A 23,906-nucleotide genomic window follows, 5' to 3' on the forward strand; every position below is an offset into this window, starting at 1 on the left:
CACGGGGTTGGGGAGGGGTTGCAGTGCACAAGGTCTTTATTGCAGTGCCAAGAGCCGTCCGTGCCCGTCCCACAGCACCCGGCCGTGCCCTCGCTGGAGCAGGAGGTGGGCGAAGGGCAGAGCCCCGGGGCAGCATGCGGGCGGCCGAGGGTCAGCGGGAGAACTTGCGCACAGCGCGGTAGGCTGCAGGCGGTGCAAGGTGCTGCGCCGAAGCCCGCTCCTCCTCCTCCTCCTCTGGGCCGGTAAGATCCTCGGCCGAGCCCCAGCGTCGCCGAGCCTGGCCGCTGGCCCTGGGCAGCAGCAGGCAGGCCAGCCGTCGGCTTCTGCCACGTGTCGCCGGCGCCTCTGCAGCAGCAGGGCCCCGTCAGCGCCAGGCCGCCGGCAGCCCTGCTCCCCTCACGGCCCCACGTTGCCCTCGGGTGACAGTGGTGCCCCCCACCCTGCGCGGCCGGGCTCTTACGGGGAGCGTCGGCGGTGCCGAGCCGCGCGGCCGCGGTGCGCAGGTAGTGCCCAGGCAGGCGCCCGCTGTAATCCCGCAGGTTCTGCTTGGCCCCTGCCGGGAGAGCGAATGCCCTGAGCCACCGTCCGGGGCAACCCCGGCCTGGCCCCCGGCACCGCGGGGACCCGACGGCCCCGGGGTGGCCCAGAGCTGCCCTGGGCAGCGATGGGGCTCGGTCCTCACCAAAGCGCTCGACGAGCAGGTCCACGATCCGGCGGTGCCCGTGGAGCGCCGCGATGTGCAGCGGGGTGTAGCCCTGGCGGCACCAGGCATCAGGAGGGGATGAGGACGGGCCACAGCCCCTGGGCCCCATCCCCTGCCTGGGGCACGAGGACAGCCCAGACGCAAACGCTCCCCAGACCCTCATCTCAGAGATGTCTCACGCCCAAAAACATCATCCCCGGGACACTTCATCCTTTAAATCACCATCTTAAGGGTGCCCCAGCCCCAAAACCATCATCCCAAGGACATTCTATCCTCAAAACCATCGTTCTGGGGACACTCCAGCCTCAAAACCATTGTCATGGAGACATCTCATCCCCAAAACCATCATCCCAGTGACACCCTATCCCCCAACCGTTATCCCAGGGACGCTCCATCCCTGAAACCATCGTCCAAAGGGCATTCTGTCCCCAAAACCATTATCCCAGGCATGTGCCATCCCCAAAACCATCATTCTGGGGATGCTCCATCATCTCAAGGGCATCCCATCCTCAACACCACTATCCTGAGATGCCCCATCCCCGAAACCCTCATCTCAAATGCGCCCCATCCCCGAAACCCTTGTTCCAGGGATGCCCCATCCCTGAAACCATCGTCCCAGGATCGTCCTTCCCAGGGCACTCCCTGTCCTGGGCCGGTGCTGTATCCACAGCGTGGCAGCATGTCTGTCTGTCCGTCTGTGCATACTCACGCCCTGCGCGGGAGGGAGCGCGCCACATCAGAGCCAAGCTGGGCATCATGTGCCCCCGGCAGCCATGGGCAAGGGGGAAATGCAGGGCCAAGCACCCCCGGGTCTGCACCCGGCCTCCCTGGCTCATACTCACGTGCTAGATCCGGGCGCAGCCGTGGGGCAGGGAGAGGAGAAAACCAGTAAGCATGGGGGCTGCTCGCCACCCCTTGGCAGGGATCCCCGAGCCCCCACGCCGTGTGCCCCACTCACAGCCCTCGTGTTGATGTCAGCCCCGGCGTCCACGAGCAGCGTGGCCATGTCCTCCTTGCCATGCTTGGCGGCCCAGTGCAGCGCTGTCTGCATGGCAGCCAGGCGGTGGGAGCGGGCAGCGGGATGGCCAGCCCGGGGCAGTGCAATGGGGGGCACGGGGCAGCGGGAATGGGGCAGTGCAGTGGGGGCATGGCAGACGAGGGGCAGTGCAATGGGGGGCACAGGACAGTGCAATGGGGGGCACAGGGCAGCACAACAGGGGGGCCCAGGACAGCAGGATGGGGGACACAGGGCAGGTGAGTATGGGGAACCCCAGTCTCCTCCCAGCTCCCCCTGCCCCACATGGTCCCAGGGTGTGCAGCCAGCCCCACCTGCCCCCTGGACTGAAGGGGTACTGGGGACATGCTGGGGGGGGGGCCAGGGCTGAGCACTGTGGGGCTGGGGGGCTGGGCGCAGTACAGGGTGGTCTGTGCAGCGCGGGGGGCTCTGTGCAGGGGGGGGCTGCGCTGCGCAGCCCCCAGCAGCGGACAGACGAGCCCTCCTTGGGGCCGGGGCTCCGGCTGAGCTGTGCCAGCCCTGGGGACGGTGCCGCCTGCATCGGCCCTGTGGGGCCCCAGATGGCCGGGCTGGGGGGAGGAGGACGGGGGGCGTGCGGGGTCGTGTTGCCCTGCTGGGGTCAGGAATGTGGGGCCGGGAAGGGCCGGACTTACAAACTGCGCCGCAGCAGGACAGCAGCCGCAGGGGCCGGACAGCGGTGGGCGGGCGGGCGTCAGCTAAAGCCTTTGCAGGAAACACCCCCCTCTCCGGGGGCCCGGGTGCCCCTCTCGGCCCTGCCCCCCATGGCCCCACAGCACCCGTCCCCAACCCTCCTACAGCCCTATTCCCCCCCTACTCCTGCCAAGGTCCTGTCCCCTCCCCATAGCCCCTTTCTTGTCTCTTCCCCATAGCCCCCCCCCCATAGCCCTATTGACCCGTGGCTCCCCCAACAGCCCCTTCCCAAGAGCCCCTCATTCCCCCCATAGCCCCTTCCTCCCTAGTAACCCCCATTCCTCCCCTTGGCCCCTTCCCACCCCACGGCCCTATCCTGCCCCATGACCCGTGAGCCTCCCCCCAGAGCCCCCCCATCCCCTGCCCCCCCCCCCACTTGTCAGAAGCCCCCAAGTCTCAACTCACCCCCTGGCACCATCAGCAGCACCGACGCAGCCCAGCAGGTCCCCACGTGGGAGAGGAAGAGGTGAGAGCCGAGCTGGGGGCAGGACGGGGGGCAGGACGGGGCGACGCCGTGCACCGCAGCCATCCCCGTCCCGGGCAGCTCTGACTGCGGGGCCGGGCTCGGCGGCTCCCTGGAGCCGAGCACCCCCCGGTTCCGCGGCGCTCCGGGCCCCGCACTCACCGAGGTGAAGTCCTGCAGAGCCGGGGCGCGGAGGGAAGGAAGCGCAGGTCAGCGCCGGGCGCGGAGCCGGCGGCCCGGCTGGACCCTGCCGGCGCGGGCGCCCCGGCCCCCGCTCACCTTCTTGGTGGCCAGGGAGGGCTCCTGCTGGAGCAGCTGGCTCAGGACCGGCAGGTCCCCGCTGGCTGCTCCCTGCAGCCACTCCTTCTCCATGGGGTCCAGCTGTAGGGAGAGACCCCGTGAGACCCAGCACCCACGACAGCCAGCGCCCCACGAGAGCCAGCATCTGCCCCCAGCACCTGGCCCTCCACAAGTCCTGGTCCCCATGAGAGCCAGCCCCAGGAGATCCAGCCCAGCGAAGCCCAGCAGCAGCCCCCAGGACACCCAGCCCCTCACAAGACCCAGCACCTGCCCCCCGGCACCCCACGGGATGCAGCCCTGCGAGACCCCGCGCACAGGGCTCGGCACCCGACCTCCGGGAGGCCCGACCCCACAAGATGGCCCAGCGAAGCCCAGCAGCAGCCCCCAAGGACACCGGCCCCCCACGAGACCTGGTCTGCAGCCCACTCCCCACGCGGCGCAGTGTCACGCACAGCCACGGGGCAGGAGCCCATGCCGCCGCTCCCGTCCTCGGAGGCCTCCTTGGCGGCCGGCTCGCCGTCCTCCTCGCCCGGCCCCGCCGCGGCTCGCTGCGGCCCCGCTGGCCCCTCGAGGCAGCCCCCGGCCGCGTCGCCCTGTCCCGCGCGCAAGGGGAGACACGCGGCCGCGAGCCGTGAGCAGGTCGGGCGCCCGGCCCGGGGCCCCCGACAGCGGGCGCCGCAGCCCCGGGCAGCGCCCTCGCTCACCGCCGCGCTGACATCGGTCACCAGGATCCGCGGAGGGGCCGGCGCGGGGGGCTCGGCCCCGGGGGGGCCCCGGGGGAGCTCCACGGTGCCTGGCCCCGTCTCCGTCCCGTCCCGCGCGTCCGGCCTGCGGGCAGAGGCAGGCGGGAGGTGAGCGCGGCTGCGGCTGCGCCGGCCCCGCTCCCGCCGGCCCCCCGGCCGTATCTCCGCCGAGCAGACGCTCGGGGAAGCAGGAGCCGGAAACGTCCTGGGCCTGGGCCTGCGCCCGGCCCGGCGCGGGGTGCGAGGGCCCCGCGGCGCTGGGCCCCCGCCGGCGCCCGCCCCCCTGCTCGCTATCGCCCGCGTCCCCGCACGCCGCGGCCTCCCCTGCTCCCCGCTCCGGGCAGAGCTGGGGCGGTGCCGGGCCAGGAAACGGTTAACGCTCCCTCCCCGGCCGTGGGGCAAGAGGGGGCGAAGCTGCAGCCTGGCAGGAGGCCGCAGCCGGATTCAGGGGAGGGGGCAAAGGGGCCGGGACGGGGACGGCGGAACGGCGACGGCCGGGACTGGGCAGCGGAGCCCCCGCGCGGCCTCGGCGCGGCGGCTGCGCCCGGGAGCGCCCGTGCCCCACGGAGCCGCCCCGCTCCTGCCCACCGTGCCTCCCCGCTCAGACCGGGATTATCCCGCAGGTTGTATCCGTAATTAAATACCAACTAATAACGCTCTCAGGATATTAAATATGTAACAAACCCGCTTAGCTCTGTCTGGGGTCGGGAAGGGGAAGGTCACGGGGGCTAAGGAGCCCGGCAGCATCCCCAGGCACAACGCAGGCCTCCGGTGACGCCCGTGGGTGCAGACACGTGGGGGGCAGCAGCAGGGCCGTGCCGAGACACTCAGGCGCCCGTGGGCTCTTCGGGCCAGTGCCAGGCAGCAGGGGCCGGGATGCCCCTGTCAGCTGCCCGCCCGGCCTGGCCCCGCTGCGCCCCACGGCCAGAGCCCTGCCGGCACCCAGTGCCCGGTGCGCGCGGTGGCAGCACGCCGCTCCCGTCTGCCCCATCCCAGCTCCGCCTGGAGCCCATCCCGGCTGCTCGAACCTCCTCCCCCCGCTCCTAGACCCGTCCCCACCTCGGGCTGGTCCCGTGCTCTCCGGCAGCCCCAGCGCGGAAGCCGCGGGGCGGCCCTGAATGCCTGCGCCGCGCGTCCGGGAGGGGATGGCCGGGCCGCACGGCCGGGGCCGGCCCTCGCCGCCACCGCCCGCCCGCGGCCCCGCGCCTGCACAGCTGTGCCCTAACCTTGTCCCCGCAGGACTCCACCGGCCCTAATCAGCACCACGCGCAGCCACACCGCCGGATCCGCTTTATTAGATAATGGGGCCGTAATCTAGGAAAGCGCCTACGGATTGCTGCAGCGCTAACCCTGCGCAGCACAGCTGGACAGGGCCAGCGCCGCAGCCAGGGCTAAGCACAGGCACAGCTGGGCACGGACTGAGCCACGGCTGGACACGGCCAGGCGCGACCCCCACCGCCAGGCTGAGGCCGTTCACCCCCAGAGGTGCGGGACCGCCCCGCAGGCACCGAGCCCCCTCCCGCTGGGCGAGGAGGTCGGGGGTCCAGAGCGCTCCGGCCCAGGTGCCTGGGAAGGGGCCTTGGTGCAGCATGGCTGCTGCCCGCAGCCCCAGCCAGGCCAAGGCAGGGGACAAGGACGATGCTCCCCAGGAACCCTGCTCTGCCGCCCAGTCAGCAGGCCCCAGGGCTCCCAGCACAAGCCCCAGTGCCACACCCGCCAACACAAGAGCTGGACCGAGCGCCTGGTTCCGAGCACAGTAATCACACCAAGTCAGGCTGGCAGCGAAGACGGGCGCTGAGCTCAGGCCCTGCAGAAGCTCTTGCCGAAGTTGGGTGCTTATAAGCCCTTTTCCCCCCTCTGCAGATAATCAGTTTAATGCAAATGCATAGAACTAAAACTCTGAGATTAGCTGTTATAATCACATGTAAATACTTTCAGACAATCCGCTCAGGGAGGGGCAGCATGTGTAGTTTGGGACAGAGTTACATGGGATTTAGGCTGTTTACCGCTCGATTAATTTCACGACTACAGCCCCAAAATCACCATTCTACCAGATGCACAGCTCACTTCCCCAAGAGTCAAGGTCACTCCAGCAGAGAGAAGGTGACAGAACAGGGCTGCTGCGTCTGCCAGCAACGACCTATCCCTTTCTCCCTTTTGGCCCCAGTTAATAGTATCTGGGACCCCTTTACCCCAGCACTCAACAGAACATACAACAGTAGAGCAGTAGCAAAAGTGTTTTTACCCTTCTCTGCCGGCCTGGGTACTCACAAGGATGCTGGTGTAAGATCATAGATCCTCCAGGCAGGGGTAGCAGCCACCACCCTTTTCCACACATGCAGGTTTCAATCCCTTTTTATTAATAAGCATATTCAAAGCTTGAGAATGTCAGAATCGACCCCTCCCATAACCACCTACAAACCAACTCTCTGCAGCAGAGTCCATCCCTCTTCAGAAGAAAAATAGAACATCTTCCACCTCTGCCTCTTCCTATTTTGAGTTCCTCCAGTCCAAAGCCCCAGTGATGCCTGCCTGCAGGCTGGAAAAGCCAAGGGAAGGAAGGCTGCCTTCACGCCAGGACCACACACCCCACAACTGAGGAGTGGGGAACACGACTGAGGCTGCTGAACATGTCCCACGTATCACACCGTACCACATGGCTGTGCTCGGCCCCATGGCTCTCACCCAGGATCCTCGTGTGCCAGGTAGACGCTGGTTCGAGTTTGGCCCACACAGACATGATTCAGGAAAAGGGATTTCAGACCACCAAGTGCAACAGGTACAGAGACTGGCCGCATCAGAGCGCTGCCATCGCTCAGCCTGCCTCACGGCCTTGGCTGGTGAGCAGTTCCTGCTCAAGAGACAGCTGCCCGTGCCAGAGGAGGATGCACAGGACCCCTCGCTGCGCAGGCAAAGCAGCAGCACGCCCCCACCGGTGGGTACTCAGGCACGTCCCTTGTAGCCCCAAAGCAATAAGGCAACTGCTGGCTGTGGAGGCTTCTGCACGGTGCAGCTGCCTTGCTGCAGCAAGGATGACCCAGAACGTCAACGTCAGCCAGGCCTGTCCCCGCTGCTAATCTGCCAGGGTGATAACATCGTAGTGGATCCCCTGCTGCAGTTGCTGGATCTGCTCGGCCGTCGCCTCTGCGGAGAACATGCCCTGCGCCTGGGCCATCGCAGCATCAGCCACTGCTGCAGAGGAGGGGAGGGGTGGTCAGTACTTCCTTGCTCCTGTGTCTGAGGGCAGAGGAAAGCAGATTGCTTCCCAGGGCCCCTCTCCATGCTCGCTGCCTGCTCTCAGGTGAATGGGCACATGGTACCAAAGACATCATGCTTCAGGAAGGGCTCTAGGGCCACAGTGGGAAAAGGACCTCTGATTAACCCTGCAAATACACATCAAGCTGTTTCCACCCTGGGTAAGCCGAGCCTCTCAATGCAACTACCTGCCTCTAGAACAGGGGAATACGTACTGTTCCAGAACCGACACTTCTGGAGATCAGCACAGTTCCCCTGACAGAGACCATGGCTGGTCCTTTCCCAGAATTACAGGACACGGGCACCAAGACAGCAACCTAGCCTTCCCTACCCTATCCCTGCTCAGCCAAGGGTCACTGCAAGCCAGCCAGCACACAGCTGCCTTGACAGACCCCACTAGCTACAGTAAATGAGCAGCTCTGCAAGTGGAGTTGGACCGAGTGCATGATGGCATCTCAGCAGCTGATAGGAGGCATCACAATCTCCCGTGCAGGACTGGCAACTTGAGAACAGGAGGGAGATCAGACTGTCAGAGCCAAGTCACCGATTAGCCCTGTAGCCCTGGCCCTACCTGTGACTGCCGAGTGTGCAGCTGCTTCCAGTTGTGCCTGAGTGACAAGCTGCTGCTCAGGTGAGACAGGCATGTACTGGATCTGCAGTAAGAGAAAACAAAAGCAGGATAGTCTGGTACCGGCAGGGTCCCTCTTGCAGTGCTGCTCTGGCCACAGCTGCTGCAGTGAGTCTCTAATCCACCTGCACTTCCATCTCACAACCCTTCCTCTGTAGCTCTGCACACAGAGCTCACTCCCCTACAGCCCTACCTACAGCATCACCAGCTTCAGCAACCACACCTGTCCCTTTACCTGTGGCTCCTGGAGGAACTGGCTGCCCTGCTCATACTGAATGTGGGTGATTTGGCCATCCTGCACCTGAAGACAAGAGCTGAAGTAAGACTGTGTTAGGGCTACCGGTGTTCCCTGCCTCCTGAACAAAGCTGTGACTTAAACAGAGCAAGCTGTAGGGAACATAAGGAGGCCTTGCCAGGCACACGGCACCCTCGTGGGCCCCATCCATTGGGCAAAGGGAGCAGCCAGTCTGACACTTACCTGGATGTGATGTCCCTCTGGGACAACAACATACTCATGTGGAAGCAAGTGCTGTACGCCATCCTGGGCAATGATGTACTGTACCTGTAAATACAGGGATTCAGACCAAAAAGACACGACACCACTGCCCTCCTCAAACCACAAGAGAGCCGTTTCTTGTCTGGCTTCTGTGCCTTTTTCCCATTCCACCTCTCTCCACTGCTCCCAAGTCTCCCTGCTGTCCCGCCCCCAGCTCTGCAGTATCTTCTGGTCCCCCAAGTCATGGGACAGGTCTCATGTGTGCAGCCCTCTCCCTCACCTGGTTGTCAGATGTCACTAAGTGCTGTACTGTCTGTCCGTCGGCAGTTGTGATCTCCTGGATGTACGTAGCCTCCTCCTGCAGGGCAGCAAGAGGCCAGCACTGTCAGCGTCAGCTATGACTGACTGTAAGCCCTCTGAGATGAAGGACCAGCACGGCACCATGCAGAAAGGCAGCAAAGGGTGGGAGGACATGACTGACTAGCGTGACTCACCTGGCTCGTGATGCTCTGCTCCTGAGCAACGATGATGTGTTCCTGTCCCAGAGCCTGCTGCAGCCGCTCGGGAGCGAGCACTGCCTGGCCAGACTGCAGAGCCGCTGGAATGTGGAGAAAGCCAGTGCAGGCACCGCCAGAGCTGCCAGCCAGCCCCACCCCCAGGAGTGGCCCTTGCCAGATGTCCACCCCACTGAGGAGCACAGGACATTCTCTTAACTCTGCTCACAGAGGGCAAGAAGCTACAACTCTCCCAAGATGAAGGAACTAGAGGGCACTGTGGGTAAAACCCAAGATTGACATCAAACAGCATGAATTCCACTTCCTATTTCAACCACAAGCTGCTCACAGCACTGCTGCTCCCTGAATGCACTAAGCTATTAAGGACCTGCTTGGAAAAAACACCTCACCTGTTGTTCTGCACACAGAATCTTAATAGCAGTCACTGCACTCACTGGGTCCTGCTGCCACCACCAATCCTAACTTTCTCCTGGCCCAGATCTGTCTCAAACCTGCTCAGCTCATGAGCTAGGTGAATCAACACTGTGGGCTCTGACCACAGGAAAGCTGGAAATACACTGCTGGTTAGGGTGGGCACACATCTTACTCTGCAGGGTGGCGAGCGTATCCTCATCGCTGTTCAGTATGATGGTCTGCTGGGCAGGAGCTGCAGGTGTCCCAGGCCTCTTCCCCTCCGAGCTGTGCAAACGCTGCATGTGGAACTTGAGGTGCCCATTACGGTTGAACCTTCAGGAAGAATGAAAGTGAGCTGGACTTTCCCATGGGTAGACATGGCCTCTGTGCTGCCTGCAAAGAACCAGGCCACGAGTACTGCAAGCATATCCTAGGACACAGCCATCTCCAGGCCCTGAAATGTTGTTCCAGCCAGCTCCTAAGTACCAAATCTCCCTGTGCAGAAACTCCTTGGAGACTAAGCTGGGTCTACTTAAAGCAGGAAATGTTCTTTAAAGGCAGAGCCCCTTATAATAGGGGACTGCTCCTGGAAGTAGGGTCTGGGCAGTCAGCTCTTTGCTAATACCCTATCGCCTCTTGACCTCTTACAGAGCTCTGGAGCGTCTCCAGAAGCAGCAACAACCTAGAGCAGACTTCACTCACCTCTGCCCACAGATCTGGCAGGAAAAGGGCTTCTCGTTGGTGTGTGTTAACATATGCCTGCGCAGATCCTTTTTGTTCTTGGAGGCAAAGCTGCAGTGGGTACACTTGTGCGGCCGAAGGTTGGCATGCTGAACCATGTGACTCTGGGGACAGAAGGGTAAAGCAAAGTCAGAAAGTCACTCTGCCAAATTCATCCAAACCTCTTATTCCCAGGACTGCTATGTACCACGGAAACCTACCCGAACCTCTGGCCAGAGGGCTGCAGTGAATGGACAGTCAGGACACTTGAAGGTGCTGGGCCCAATGTGGGCTCTCTTGTGACTCTCCATTTCTGCTCTCCCTGTAAACATGGCTGTGCAAATCTTGCATGAAAACTTTTTGGCTGTGGAAATCTTGCATGAGAGCTTCTTGGCTGAGGAAACCTTGCACGAGAGCTTCTTGGCCATGCCTTGCAGTGCAGGCCACTTGACCTTTGGGGATGAGATTTCCTGCCCTTCAGAGGTTGGGGACAAAGATGAGTCCTTTTGGAGCTGCCGGGTGACACACTGCACCAAAGGCCACTTGATGCTGGTGGGCTGTGCCTCCTGGCCCTCCGCTGGCGAGGGAAAGGCAGTGTCCCCACTGAGGGGCTAAGAGAGAAAAACCCAGTCATGCCTGCTCACACTGATGCCAGGAAATGGAGAGAAATACCCATCTCCTTACCTCGATGTGATGGAACTGATTCCCTGGGACACTGGATGACATGATATAGTGATTGTTATGGTCTTTCAGAGCTTCAGTCATCACAGCTTCACTCACCACAACTGCGTGAGAGGTTTCTGCAGGGCTTTCCTCCTCACTGTAGGCAGAAGACAGGGTCAAAGGGGATTTGTCTCATATCATTCCCACTAAAGGCCCCCTCACTTGATGTCAGAGGTGCCTCAGTCTCCCCACTACTCCCACAGGGCTAACCTGTATAGCGTGCCTGGAGCCTGGACCTCCTCACTAATGGGTGTGATGATGCTGTACTCTGTTGTCCCACCAAAGGGGATAGTGATCTGCTGCAGCTCTGAGCCACCCAAGGTTGCCTCCTCATAAGCCTCCTGCACCAATGTCTCTCCAGGCTCTGCCATGTGTAGTGTCACCACCTTCTGCTGCTGATGCTCAATGGAATCCACCTCTGCCCCCTCCTCCTGTGTCTGTGACTCATCTGGGGCCTCCACTTCTCCCGAGTCATCTGGCTTCACCACTGCCACCTGTATTAGGGAGAGCAGCAGGTCAGCCGGAGGAATGCAAGGCTCTGCAGCATTCCTCTAGCAAAACAGGGCTGGGCACTGTGAAGAGGGGCTGGTAAGCCTCTCCCTGCCACCCCACCATAGGCATGGCCCTCCTTCAGCCCCCCTTACCTGAAGAGAGCCTGTGGCCAGCTCTCGCTGAGTGCTCATGTTCAGCAGGAGATCCAGCGCAGTCTGTGTGGCTAGTTCTGCAGATCCAGCCACACCTGTCAGGGTTGGAAAGAGGAGGTTAGACAGCGCTTACTGACATTCTCCTCATCCCCTCCACCTTCCCTTAAAGGTCACCTTGTTCATAAATGATGGTGGCCCCTCCCAGGGAATCCTGGGAAAGGATGGGGGGCTCTGCTTCTGGGAGTGCCTGGACCGTGTGGTAGGACACAGGGCCAAGAGGTACCTGTGTGAGAGAAAGAACTGAGAGCACAGCCAGGGCAGATGAAGAGCAAGGAGGAGCTGAGGCACGGGTGATGGCACTCACTGGGGTGCCAGGCTCTGGCTCAGCGCTGGCCTGCACCTGGCTATGCTGCTGCTTCAGCTCCTCAATCTGCTGCAGGGTGAAGAAGGGACGGCGGCGGCAGGGTGGCTCCTCGGGATGCCGCTGTGCCCACTCCTCAAAGCAGTCAGCGTGCCGGCATTGCACGTGCAGGCGCAAGTTCTTCTTGTGCTTTGTGGTGAAGTGACAGAACTCACAAGCAAATGGCTTCCCTCCTGCAGAACATATGAGGCAGGAGTCAGGCAGGGGTCTCCAAGGATGGCAGAGAGAGCAGACTTACTCTCACCCATGTCCTGGAGAAGCAAGAGATCTAAAAGGGTACAGACATGTCGTGGACTGGGGCCGAGCAGGCACCTTCTCTCACCCGTGTGCTTGACAGCCATGTGTGAGACCAAGAAGTCCTCGCGGAAGGTGGAGTACTTGCAGAAGCTGCACTTGTAGGGCTTGTCATTCATGTGTGACAGCTGGTGGTTCAGCAGGATCTTTTTGTCCTCGCAGACGTACTCACAGAACTCACACTTGAACCTGCCAGGACAAGACCATCTGTCGCAGAGGCAACAGCGACCTTCTGCCTTCTCCCTGTAAGAGGGAGCCTGGGACGCTGGCTCTATTAGGACATGCTGCAGACTGTCATCTGGCTCTTACCTGCGGTTAGCAATGGCCTGGATGTGTGTCAGCAAGTGCATTTTGAAGGTGTAGCGCTTCTTAAAGGACTTCCCACACTGCAGGAAAACAAAGCAAAGCAACACTCACCTCCTGTCCAGCCCCACTTGTTACCAACCCCTGTCCAGGCTAGTTCCCATCCTCTCACCTTGTCACACATGTGCGGCTTCTCTGTGCTATGCGTTTTCATATGCTGAGTAAGTCTCTTCTGCATGGGGTAGATACGATTGCATACAGGGCATGGGAAGGAGTTCAGCTTTGGGGGCTGAAGGAAGAACACAAAGATGAGCTCATCTGGGAGAGGATTAATAGCCCTCTTACCATCCCCATCACAAGCCTGGGATGCCTTTTCTTTGTTGATTCAAAAACCTCTGCCATCAATTAGGCACCAAGAAATTGTGGAAGCATGCCTCTCCACAGAGTAACATTGCTGAGCTTCAAGCCATCAAGGTAGTCAGACTCACCGGATCAGCTCTCTTTTTCCTGAAAAAGGATAGAAAATCCCTGTCAACCAAATCCCAAATCTGAGCTCCCTTGTACCTCAGACACCAAAACTGCCCATTTCAGAGAGAACCAGAGATCAGGCGCAGAGGCAGCCATAGTTGCATTCCCAGGGCAGGGGGAACAATATTGGCGCTGTCAAGCCAGGCTTGAAGACAGTCTTCGGGTCTCCCACTTTACTTACCTGTCCCGACTGTGTACTGTGGAGTGTCGGATGACATCCTTCTTGTACACACTGGTGTAATTACACTCTTCACACTTGTACGGCTTGCTGCCCACATGGTTGAACATGTGTTCCTGCAAGGAGCAGGGAGTGAGCCATGAGACCTGGGGCTATCAGGCACCCTCAGTGGGATAGCCTGGGAACAGGATAGGCAGCAATCACCTTGAGGGAGGACCAGCGGCGGGAACGGTAGCTGCACTGAAGACACTTGAAGAGCTGTGGGTCGTTGGCCTCATGTGAGTTGACGTGGAAGCGCAGATCATCATGTGTTAGAAAACGTGATCCACAGATCCGACACAGATATGGCCTCATCAAGGGCTTGGGTGACTTATAGTAGTACCTGCAGAAGCAGAACTGGGGCTCAGAGCTATGGTGGCAAAGAGGGGCTGGACCGGCCCTGGTCACAGGCCAGATGGCCCAGCAACGGCTTAACACACACCCCTCACCTGCGCCCCATGTACTTGCGGTATTTCTTGCCCAGGAAGCGGCGAGAGGGTCGTCCTCGCCTCCTGGGGATGACATCTGCCTCCTCAGGGCCGGTGTTGGAGGAAGGATCCTTATTCTCAGAGTCAGACTGGCTAATGCTGGGCTCTGCCAGGCTCTCGCTGGTCCCGTTCTCCATTCCAGAGGAACTAGCTGCTTCTGAGTTCTGTAGGTCACAGCTCTGTGTGCTTTGGGATGTCACTAAGGGCTCCACCTCCCCTCCTGTTTGACAGCAACACAGCACAACTGCATTTGACATCCTTGCTGTGGGTTCCTAGGAGCCTGCATTTTGCTCCCCCTTTAACTCAGTAAGTGGCTGCTGCCTCTTGGTTCTTTACCTTCAGGCATGTCCGGAGGCATGTCTTCCAGACGAGGAAACTTGCGGGGTCTCCCTGGGCGTCGCCGTGGCCTCTCCTCACTGGATGTGGGGACAGTGCGGCTGTATTTGGGCTGTCGTCCACGAGGCTCATCCTCAGCTGGGTTATAGTCACTGTCCTCTGGAGGCAAACGCACCAAAGCATTAGAGATAAGGGAAAAGCTTAGGCTACATCAGATGTAGGCAGAATGAATCCTACCTTCAGGGTCATCAATAGCACCAGCATCCATGATATCATCATCTTCCTCTTCCTCTGCGACCTCCTCCTCTGCAGTCTTTGGAGCAGGACCCCCTTTCCGTGGACGTCCCTTCTTCAAAGCCAAAGCTGAAGCTACTACCACGGAACACAGAATGAAAACTCTTCACCAGACTGCACTACAGAGCAGGTTTCTATGCTCTTACTCCTCCTCTTACTTTTTTCCACAGAGAGAGCAGTGAGCCCATCTGCACTAAGCTAAAGTTTTCTGCAGTCCTTACTGCTGGCAGCACCCCATATACCTGGCTGGAAGTGCCGCTCTTTCATGTGGTTGATTAGCGTTTTTTTGGAGACGCTCTTGTACTGACACATCTTGCACTTGAACTGCTGCACCACCACCACCTCCATCATCTCTTCCAGGGTCTCCATGTCTGGCTGATCCAGTTCCTCCCCACCATCTGCCTCTCGGGCCTGATCTGGCTGTGTGGGCAGCTCCAGTACTTCAGACTGCTCAGAGGGGTCTGAAGGGCCTGGTTGGTCAAGGCAGGTGGATGTTGGTCCATCAGCAACAGCTTCTATCGCCAAGCTATTGGCCAGAGCAGAAGTGGCCACTTGGGACACCATGGGGGCACCTGAAACACCAAAAGTAGCTCAGCCAAGGAGCACAACCTCATCTGCATACAAGCCATATGTATATCTTGAATACAGGGCTGAACACTAGCTCAGTAACCACGAGTTCCCAACAGTCAGCACAACCATGGTGACTCTGGTACACAGGCTGGGCTGATGCAGTTGGGATATCCTCTCCAGGCTCCACTCTTGTCCTTTATCCTGCTGGGGGGAGGGAGAGGGAGCTGGGTGCTTCTCCCCTATGCTTTCTTACAAATCGACACAGTGGATTTTGCTTGGAGGCACAGTATGGAAACAGGAAAAGGCTTAGAGGCAGAGAAAGCTGCTACTGGAGGTGCATCCTTACCATCATCAGGTCCTTGCAAAATGAGGTACTGAGTAGTCTCTGCACCACCATCCTCAGCACTTGTCACAGCGATGCAGCCTGAGGAGGAGAAAGAAAGCAAAAGAACGATAACTGCCAGATATCGGGGGTGTATAGTCAACAGGGCAAGTCTTGCTCTCAAGTTCAGGCGTAAGTGGGAAGAGGTTAGAAAGGTTCAGCTCTAGGGATTTAGCCTGCTCTGAACTGCTGCCACCTTGGCTGAAGGAACACTGAGGCAGAGGGAGAGCAGTCCAGCAACCCCTTGCAACAACCAGGAGCTCCATGCAAACCCCTCAGCCACTGAGGCAGAAAAATCCTCACTGAATACATATGTATGCAAATATAAATTTTTGCCTCATCTCTAACCAAAGGTGTTTTTCCAAGGTCTGGCATAGCAGTAGCTTCCCTCCCATGCCCTGCTGCACATCACACCAAAGCATCTGGAGCATGCAGAGCTCCAGGCAAGCAGCATACAGATCTGCCAGGAACACAAGCAGCTGGGAGAGTACACTCACTCTGGATGATGTCAGGCCCAATCGTGGACTCAATGATTTTGTCTATAGCAGAACCTAGGTCTGAGGAAGTGGATGCAGTTGAGTCTGAAACCATTGTGGCTCCGTCTGTAATGACGCTGGAGTGAACCAAGACCTGCGGTGACTCTGACACCATGATGGATTGGCTCACTGTGGAGACACTGGAGACCAGGGTGGACTGGGCAATGGAGGAAGAATCTGGCAGGTAAATCCGGGGAATTGCATCTGTGCTGGAGCTGCTCTCAGACACCTCTTCCTAGGTGGAAAAAAAGAGACCAGAGAAGCTCAGCTAAGAAGTCTTTGCTAGGCCAGCCCCTTGGGGGACCAGTGTCTGCAAAGACCACCAATATTTTATTTTGCAGAATCTCAAGGAAAGGTATCAGAGTGGTTTATTTAGCTACTGCCAAGACCCCGGACCTCCAGTGCTGCTCGCGCTGCCCTCCCCAGACAGGCAAGCACACACCTAACAGGGAGCGTAACAGCCTTCCAAGGCTGCCGAGCAGCACAGCTGGCTCCCGAGCTTCCCCCTGCCCAGGCCGTGCCAGGAGCACGCCGAGAAACCAAAAGCTGCGGGTGCGAGGAGCCAGAGCCGCGGTGCCGCTCCTTCCCCCCGACCGCCCGCCGCCCTCCGCGCCGCTTCCTACCGAGGAGGCGCCGCTGCGGTCCGAGCTCTGCCCCACGCCGGAGTCGTCGGCCGCCGCGCGGGGGCCGGGCGCCGAGGCGGCGTCGCTGCTGTCCGCGGACACGGCCTCCGACGTCTCCAGGCCGAGGCCGCTCTCGGAGGGCTCCTCGCGCCGCGCGGGCCGCGCCGCGTCGCTGCTGCTCTCCACCTCATTCTCCTCCATGCCCGACTCGCCCGCCGCCGCCTAGGCGCGACCTGCGGCCGGGGGGGCGCGACACACACCGCCGCCGTCACGGCGCCGCCCGGCGCGCGGCGGCCGCGCCGCGAGCCCGGGGCCGCCGGGGCCGCCGGGGCCGCCGCCGCCGCGGGGGGCCCCCCGCGCCCGCCCGCGCCCCCGCGCCCGCCCGGCGCGGCGCCGGCTCCCGCCGCGGCCCCGCGGCAGCGCCATGGCGGCGGCGGCCCCGTCCCGTCGTGCCCCGCGGCGCCGCCCGGCCCCGCCGCCATCTTGCCGCGGGGTCCCCCCCGCCGCCTCCGCGCGCGCGCACACGGCCGGGCCGCCCGGAGCGCCGGCGAGGGCGGCCCGGCCCCGCCGCGCCGCGCCGCGCCGCCGCGCCCGCCCGCCCGCCGCGCCGCGCTCTCACCCGGCCCGCCGCGCGCCCGCCGCGCCGCCGCCACAGCCGGCATCACGGCGGCCGCCACGCACCCCCCGGCCGCGCCGCGCAGGGACGCGGCCCGCGCGGACCCCGCGCCGGGACTACTTGCCGCCGGCGGCGCCGCCGCCCGCTCGCGGCGCCTGCAGCCGCCGCCCGCGCTCCCCGCCGCGGCGGCCGCTGCCGCCCCTCGCGCTCCAGCGGCGCCGCCCGCCGGCTCCGGGGGGCGGCAGGCCACGCGCCCCCCGCGGGGGACTACTTTCTCGGCGGAGGGGTCATGGCGGCGCGCCGCGTCCGGGCGGGGCCGCGGCGCCCGGGCCCTGCGCGTCGCGGGGTCGCGCCGGGGTTACGCCGGTCACGTGAGGCGGAAGCGGAAGCGGCGCCGGCGGTCTGGGGCGGCGGCGCCCGTTGGGCCGCGTCTGTCGCGACAGCAGCGCCGCGACCCGCCGGCGCCGCCGCCCGGGGCTGAGAGCTTGGCGCCGCCGCCGCCGCCGTCCCCGCCGGGCGCTCCGGCCCGGCGCCGCTCGGTCGGTCGCGCCCCGGCCCCGGCCCCTTGCCGCGGCCCTGCGGCCCGGCCTGGCGGCGGGGCTGCGGCGCCGCACGAGCAGCCGCTTCCCTTCGTGCTCGCAACGCGTGTCCGTAGCGCCGGTTCATTTCGCGCCTCGAGGCCGGTGGCGGCAGGCGCCAGGTGCGGGCAGCGGGCCGAGCTGGCCGCGGGCGGCGTCCCCGGCGCTCCGCCCCATGCTGCCCTCGTGGTTCCCCAGCGGGAGCCGAGCCCCGAGCTGGCCGGGGGGCTCAGCTCCGCCGGGGGATGGGGCTTTTCCTGCTGCCTTCTGATCCTGGGGCAGCCCTGTAGCAATGTGCTCAGGACCGCTGCCCCTGTGCTCTGACGATGCTTTCACGCTCTTTGGCAGGCCTCCTGCCCCAGCTGAACTCTGCTGGACGGGCAGCTGGGGCTGAGCCTCCTCTGGCTTCTGCCCCAGGCCCAGCTGGTCCCTGCTGCATGCTGCTGTCCTGAAGTTTTTAATGAACGCTTGGTTCAGGTGGCTGCTTGCTGTCATCGGTGTCTCGACTTTCTGATGCCCTGGTACTCTACTGGGAATTTTGCTCCCCCATTTCTGTCCTCTTTCTATTCCTTTTCTACTTCTAGCTGTTTTTTTTCTGGTGGAAAGGCATCCTTGTTTTTCCCATGCTCTTCCATAATGTGGGACGTGTTTGGGCTGGAACCTGGCTGCTCTGTGCCCGTGGAAGGGACGTTGTGCTCATTGAGCATTGCTTGACAGAGCACTGGAACAGGGTGCCCAGAGGGGTTGTTGAGTCTCCTTCTCTGCAGATATTAAAAACCTGCCTGGACACAATCCTATGCGATGTGCTCTATGTGAACCAGCTTGAGCAGAGGGGTCAGACTAGATGATCTCCAGAGGTCCGTTCCAACCTCAGCCATTCTGTGATTCTGTGAGTGACATGGATTAAAGCTCTGCACACCAGCTGAGGCCCTGATTCCAGGGCCATTAAGTCTGAGTCACCCAGCAGTACAACTTCATCTAGACCAGGTGTGGGCGTGCAATTGCATTTGTCTCACTGGCCAGAACACCCAGTACAAAGCCAATACTGACTTTATGCCAGCTGCAGAAGGACAGACAATATCTCATCTGGCACAAAGTCTGTAAGTTTGGAGTTAGCCTGCCATAAATCTGAGTGAATAGGTAGCAGCTGGGTGGGTGTGCGCTGGGTCAGCGCTTTGTGGTGCTTGGCTGTGGCATTTCTGATCCAAGATGAGGATCCCAAAAGCTGGATTTATCCTATCCTTGAACCTGGTGCTCCTCACTGGGGCAGTGGGACAGATTTGATGTCCTGCACCTCCCGCCCTGTGGCGCATCGGGTGAGACCTCCTGGCAGGCGTTGTGTGTCCGGTAGGGGCAGCAGAGGAGCTCCCGCTGTGCCATCAACCCCGCACACTTGCATTATCTTCCGGCCCTTTTTTCAACCTAATTAAATACATCCTTGAAAGGTTTATGCCCTCATCTGTCACTGTGTGACCGCATCGCTGAAATTCATCCCCGAGCTGGAGTGAGGCATGAGATAAGGGGCTGGCTGCAGAAGTGCTCTTGCTACAGTAATGCTGCCTGTGGCTGAGTCTGGATCCTCCACTGCTGTATGCAGCCCGATGCTGAGCTCACCATCCTTGCCAGAAGCTGAGAGACAGCAAGGTGTTTTTTTTTTTTCCTCCCCTATTTTATCTTCCATAAAGCAAGCCTGCATAGCTCTGCAGCTGCTGTGGGGGAAGTGGCTCTAGCATGAGGAGTCAGGGACGATGCAGAGGGCTCCTGCAACCAACAGCTTCTCTCTGTAGTAAGCATGCCTTTGTGTCAGCTCAAAGGTGCCCTGTGCTGTGTTCCTTGAGCAAGATTTGAGTGTAGATTTGGAGCGTGCTTGTGCATCCTCTTTGACAAAAGCTTGACATGTCTGTCAGAAGATGGGTGGGCCAGAGGGACTCCTGTCAGAAATTGCATCCCAGGTAGAGGAAAAAGGATGAATTTATGCCAGATTAGCATGTCCCCTTTCTTTTGCCTTCATTCAGCTACTTTTTGAGATGAATGGGGAATTTTCCTGATGAACGGTGGCTCCAGGGCAGGAAGAGAGGTAGCAAAGTAGTCAGAGCTCTGAGAACCCCAAGGTGCAGATCCTCTGATACTGGTTGTGGTAATGGAAAGTTGCTTAAAGCTTCCCTGTTTCTCTGCAGAGATAATCCCTGTCCTCTGGCTCAAAGGCTTGTGTTAGGGAGAACTTCTCTGAGATGGATATTCTAGCTCCTTTTAAAAATGCAGTACGCTTGCAAAAAACAGTGAGCAAAGAATTTCCACACCAGACATAGCATAATTCCTGTGCTCTGGTCTGAAAACATAGCTCCTTTCTGATAATGCTCTGCAATTCTAGCTCAGTGTCTGAAGTGATCTGAGGGCCAAAGAAAATGCCTCACAGTGAGAGGCTTACAGAATCCAAAAATTGGATGTGACTAGGCACATGTGTCTGAGAAGAGGGAATACCAGGTTAAAGGCCTTTGGGGAACAAGGGGAGAGGGCAATATAAACACTTGTGCCTTGAGAGTAAAGCCTTACAGACTCAAATGGGCTATGAAGCTCATTTTTGACAGGATCAGTGATCAGCTGCTTTGACAGGCTGTCCCAGGAGAAGAGGATTTCCCAGCTCAGTGTCTTCCCGCTTGGAAGGAACTACTGCCAAGCAAGCTACCGAGACTGAGTGCACTGCTGTGTCTGAGCTAATCTAATCAGTGATCTTGCTCTCACTTGCAACTTTTGGCTTTGCTGATGTGCCCTGTCTCTGAGCAGTGGTTGGCTGGCTGTGCTGACCCATGTCGTGGGTTTGCAGTGCTGCCACAATAGCTTCTTCGTGACCTAATCACTTCAGTCAGTGTCCCAGAATAGGTGGTGGCTTGTGCTGAGCTCTGTGCCCAGGGCAGTGCCTTTCCAACCTCTTGCAACCCGAGCCTCTGGGCTTTCATCGTCAGTGATTTTGTAGCCAGTGCTGTTCCTCTTATGCTCTTCCCTCCCCTCCTTTTCTTTCTTTTTAAAGAAAACATTGCTAGAGATGTTTGTGTAGCTGTAGGGCATTAATCCACATCAACCAGGCTTGTATTTATAACCCACCTGGGGAGGGCAGTTGCATCAGCACATTTTGTAAAACGTTGAGCAAAACATCCCTTGCTGCAGGAAATGGGTTTTTCTTCACACCAGATTGCTTCACTCAGCTCCTTCCCATCAACAGTGTCTCTTGAACGTGCCTGGGGACACTTCCGGGCGATTGCTATACTGCTCCTTTCTGGGTGGGGCAAGCTGTGCCTGCCTCATCCTAGATACCGCTCTGATGCGTCTGCCTCATGGACAGGCCTAGCTGGGCCACGGGCACTTCTGGAGGGAGCAGCCTTCCTCTAGCACTAGTTGTGGAGCTAGGATTTGTGTAATGGGCATGGGTGGGAGTTTTGTAGTGTGATACCTCATCTTCTGTGGCTAACGAGGCTGTGGCTGGACCAGTGGCATCAGAAGTAACATAACCCTGGGCACGGCAGTCCCAAGAGAGGGAGAAGCAGCTCAGAGCTGATCCCCAGGGTCTCAGAAGAGCCCGTGAAGCCCTAGGACAAGGCTACTTATACCTTACCCAGGTCCACTTGGCAGAGGGCAGCTTGCTGGCCCCAGCTTGGCCAGGCCACGGCGGCACTGCATGCGACTGCTGTGAGCAGCAGCAACACTTCAGCCACCCCCTGGGAATGGGCCCTCGTTGGGGCAAGGAGATGCTCTCTGAGGTGCCTTAGCCAGCTCTGGGCAAAGTGTGTAGCCTAGGTCCCCCTCATTGACTGCTCTGGTCATTCCTCCTGTCTGTAGGAGGGAGCAAAGGCAGCCTCCGTGTGTCCTGCTCTGTCTCTTGAACCACTTGCATGCACCATCCTCTACGCAACCTGGCACGATGGTGGTGCCAAACTGCGTCATAAGCAGCCTGTCTGGTTTGTCTTGCCCTTGCCTCGCTCCTGGGTTTGGGTCAGAGCTGTGGCTGCTGTTCCTGCAGAGCTTCAGCATCAATGAAGGCCTTTCCGGGATGTGTTTGGGGCTGCTAAAATGCAAACAGCAGCAGGCCGTGGCCCTGCCTGGCCCCTCCTCGCGTGCCAGAACTACTGCTGTTGCTGGTTGTTTTTTTTCTCCCTCTAGAGTGATCCTGTGGCTTCCTTCCCAGAACCTGAGACCTCGGGAGCCACGGTCCAAGGCCACCGGATTCCATCCTCTCCTGTGCTGCTGATTCATCATTGCTGGTTAGTTTAAAAAAGAGTAATCAGCAAATTATTGAAATATAAGTAAAATAAACAAGGTGGGTTAGAGAACTGTGTGTGTAGCAGGGCCTCAGAGCCCTTAAAGCCGTGCGTTGCTGCTCCTGTCGTCTGCATTGAGCATATCTGTGCAGGAGTTTGCCTTGCACCCATGACTCTTTGGAAGTCAGTGGTGCTGGGGAGCTTGGTACCACCGATCTGTGCTGGGGGGGACTCCAGGCCCAAAGCCATGGCCACGGCTGGTCCTTGTTCTTGGTGGTCATAGGCTGCATCTCCACTCTGATTTGCGTTATCGTTGGAACCTACCTACGCAGGGTTCAGGTGTGGTGCAGGTGCTGTTCATGCTGCTGTTTGGTCCGTCAGCCTGTGCTCTGTAGGAGGGGGCTGTAAGACACAGGGTTGAGCTGAGGACCTTTCCACTGCTCTGGAAATGGCGTGTGGCTGTCACGGGCATTCTCCAGCTTGTCAGTCCCGTCTCTTTTGCTGTCAGTACACCCAGGGGATCCCAGTCCAAGTGCACGGACACCTTGCCGGCTGCCCTTTTCCCCCTTCCTGTGGCACTCGTCCTCATGTTAAAGATCGCCTCTGAGGGTCTTGCAGCCCTGCTGGGCAGCTCCTCAGCTCATGGCCGTGCTGTTTACCTTTCCCAGGACTGCCAGAGTTTTGTCCATATGCCTGTGTTGATAACTGAGCCGGTCTGAATTAATTTGGCAGCTAACTGTTAGAACAGTTGTCAAATGTTTTACTGAAATCCAAGTATGTTGCATCTACTATTTTTCCTTCTGCTTCTTGTAATTTACAATTAAATAAAAACCGTTTTGTCAATATTTCACCTTCTATAAACCACCACTGCTACTTGCTACTAGAACTGTTTTGTCTCTGACAGCCAGAGAGCTTTAAGTGTAGCTTTGTTCCTTTAAAGTGCTGGACATAGCAGGCAAGTTCACCGTCATTGTCACAACTGCTGCTCTTCCCTTTTTAGAAGACAGCTGCTGCGCCTGCCGCACCGCCGTGGAACAAAGTGCTGGCCACGCGCGCTCCGTGTTGACTGACGTGCCCGCAGCGAGCCTGCGGCTGCCAAGCCCCGTCTCACTCTGCTCACCTTGTCGGCCCTGGCTCCATCACCCGTGTGTTATCCCGCCGCTGGGGGAGCGTGTCCTGGGGGTTCAAGTGTGTGCAAGTGGCTGAAGCAGCCCCTTCTGTCTGTCCTGTGGGGAGCTGTCTCAGTCTCGCTGTGACTCATGTTTCTAAATTGTCACAGCTCTAAGCCCTTTGGTTCCCCTTGCAGGCAATCTCAGCTGGCCTGATGCAGCAGGTCACCTCCGAGCAGGTATCCCCAGGTAGCCGAAGGAATGACAGGAGCGAGGCAGCTGGGCTGTCCCTGTGCACCCCTTCCCAAAGCCACAGCTGGTGACAAAATCTCTGCTTGTCCTGTGCAGCCTGTTGAGAGCCAGGGGCAGGGGACAGTCCTTAGCCTCTGCACCCCTCTTAAACCACTGAATTCATTGTATGCTTTGTTCTCATGGTAAGTGGGAATTTTTAGTAAAACAAATGTTTACCAAAGCCAGAGGCAAAAGCTGAAATGGGACCAGGTTCATGGGATAGAAGAGGAATTTCCAGCAAAGCCAAATCATGGGACGCAGTTGTCCCTGAAGTTAGCAAGAGCCTCATGGTGTTTGAAGCTCTTGTACCCTTGTCCTATGGCCATTGTCTTGCCTGCAGCTGCTGGCACCTTCATTCTGGGTTTTTGGCATGCTTCTCCATCAGATAGGCTAGTCTGGACTGTTTTCCCCTCATTTCAAATACACAGGCAATTACAAAGGTCTCTGGTAGAAGCTGACTCTTCGTTCAAGCCTTTCAAGGATTTCCCGTGTTGAGGGCGTCCCGGCAAACAGCAGTGCGATTTCCTCTCCATCAGATCTCGAAGTGCAAATATTGTGACTGTCCTACGGAGCCTGCAATATTGCAGGTATTGTATCACACAGCAAGTGCTGTGTGCAACAGGCTGCTTCTGGGTTGTGCACTGGTCCGGCAGCTGCAGCACTGTCCCTGTGCTCTGGCAAGGGATGGGACACTGCAAGGGTGGGACACTGTGGCCTTGCAGGGCAGCAGCTGCCATGGAGCCATGGCCACAGGGCTC

General features: G+C 59.6%; 2 protein-coding genes across 9 annotated transcripts; both read right to left on the reverse strand.

Annotated features, from left to right (window-relative positions):
* Window positions 1-151: 151 nt before the first annotated feature.
* LOC134147983 (collagen alpha-1(I) chain-like) lies at window positions 152-6,675 on the reverse strand. Its single transcript, XM_062589580.1, has 9 exons — window positions 6,621-6,675; window positions 4,995-5,187; window positions 3,897-4,020; window positions 3,645-3,785; window positions 3,172-3,273; window positions 2,835-3,066; window positions 683-755; window positions 461-553; window positions 152-290 (listed from the first exon to the last, which is right to left on the reverse strand). The coding sequence occupies exons 1-9, from the start codon at window positions 6,673-6,675 to the stop codon at window positions 152-154; spliced, it is 1,152 nt and encodes a 383-aa protein (XP_062445564.1).
* On the reverse strand, window positions 6,275-16,530 carry ZNF335 (zinc finger protein 335). 8 transcript variants are annotated; one of them, XM_062589616.1, is made up of 27 exons: window positions 16,302-16,529; window positions 15,640-15,913; window positions 15,107-15,184; window positions 14,433-14,762; window positions 14,134-14,265; window positions 13,897-14,055; window positions 13,522-13,804; window positions 13,238-13,415; window positions 13,037-13,149; window positions 12,816-12,834; window positions 12,500-12,616; window positions 12,334-12,410; window positions 12,053-12,213; window positions 11,674-11,903; window positions 11,484-11,592; window positions 11,310-11,404; window positions 10,876-11,159; window positions 10,627-10,762; window positions 10,164-10,553; window positions 9,925-10,067; window positions 9,416-9,555; window positions 8,809-8,912; window positions 8,595-8,672; window positions 8,297-8,380; window positions 8,054-8,119; window positions 7,762-7,843; window positions 6,275-7,127 (listed from the first exon to the last, which is right to left on the reverse strand). In XM_062589616.1, the coding sequence occupies exons 1-27, from the start codon at window positions 16,500-16,502 to the stop codon at window positions 7,009-7,011; spliced, it is 4,182 nt and encodes a 1,393-aa protein (XP_062445600.1). In that variant the 5' UTR covers window positions 16,503-16,529; the 3' UTR covers window positions 6,275-7,008. The 8 variants fall into 8 exon arrangements, with proteins under 8 accessions (XP_062445600.1, XP_062445605.1, XP_062445602.1 ...); XM_062589621.1 differs by having other exon boundaries at window positions 13,537-13,780; window positions 14,134-14,268; XM_062589618.1 differs by having other exon boundaries at window positions 13,522-13,780; window positions 14,134-14,268.
* Window positions 16,531-23,906: the final 7,376 nt, after the last annotated feature.

This window comes from Rhea pennata, chromosome 16 (assembly GCF_028389875.1).
Source record: "Rhea pennata isolate bPtePen1 chromosome 16, bPtePen1.pri, whole genome shotgun sequence".
In the NCBI taxonomy this organism is placed as follows: domain Eukaryota; kingdom Metazoa; phylum Chordata; class Aves; order Rheiformes; family Rheidae; genus Rhea; species Rhea pennata.

Excerpts from the sequence above, each read along its gene's own strand:
- LOC134147983 (XM_062589580.1), bottom strand. The coding sequence starts at position 6,675 with ATGTCTGTGTGGGCCAAACTCGAACCAGCGTCTACCTGGCACACGAGG. Across the intron at positions 5,188-6,620 it reads CTGGCACACGAGGATCCTGG|GGCCGGTGGAGTCCTGCGGG; the intron begins GTGAGAGCCATG and ends GGTGCTGATTAG. Across the intron at positions 291-460 it reads CGGCACCGCCGACGCTCCCC|GGCCAGCGGCCAGGCTCGGC; the intron begins GTAAGAGCCCGG and ends GCTGCTGCCCAG.
- ZNF335 (XM_062589615.1), bottom strand. The coding sequence starts at position 16,502 with ATGGAGGAGAATGAGGTGGAGAGCAGCAGCGACGCGGCGCGGCCCGCG. Across the intron at positions 12,411-12,499 it reads AGCCGCACATGTGTGACAAG|TGTGGGAAGTCCTTTAAGAA; the intron begins GTGAGAGGATGG and ends GTTTTCCTGCAG. Across the intron at positions 7,844-8,053 it reads AGTTCCTCCAGGAGCCACAG|ATCCAGTACATGCCTGTCTC; the intron begins GTAAAGGGACAG and ends CTCTTACTGCAG.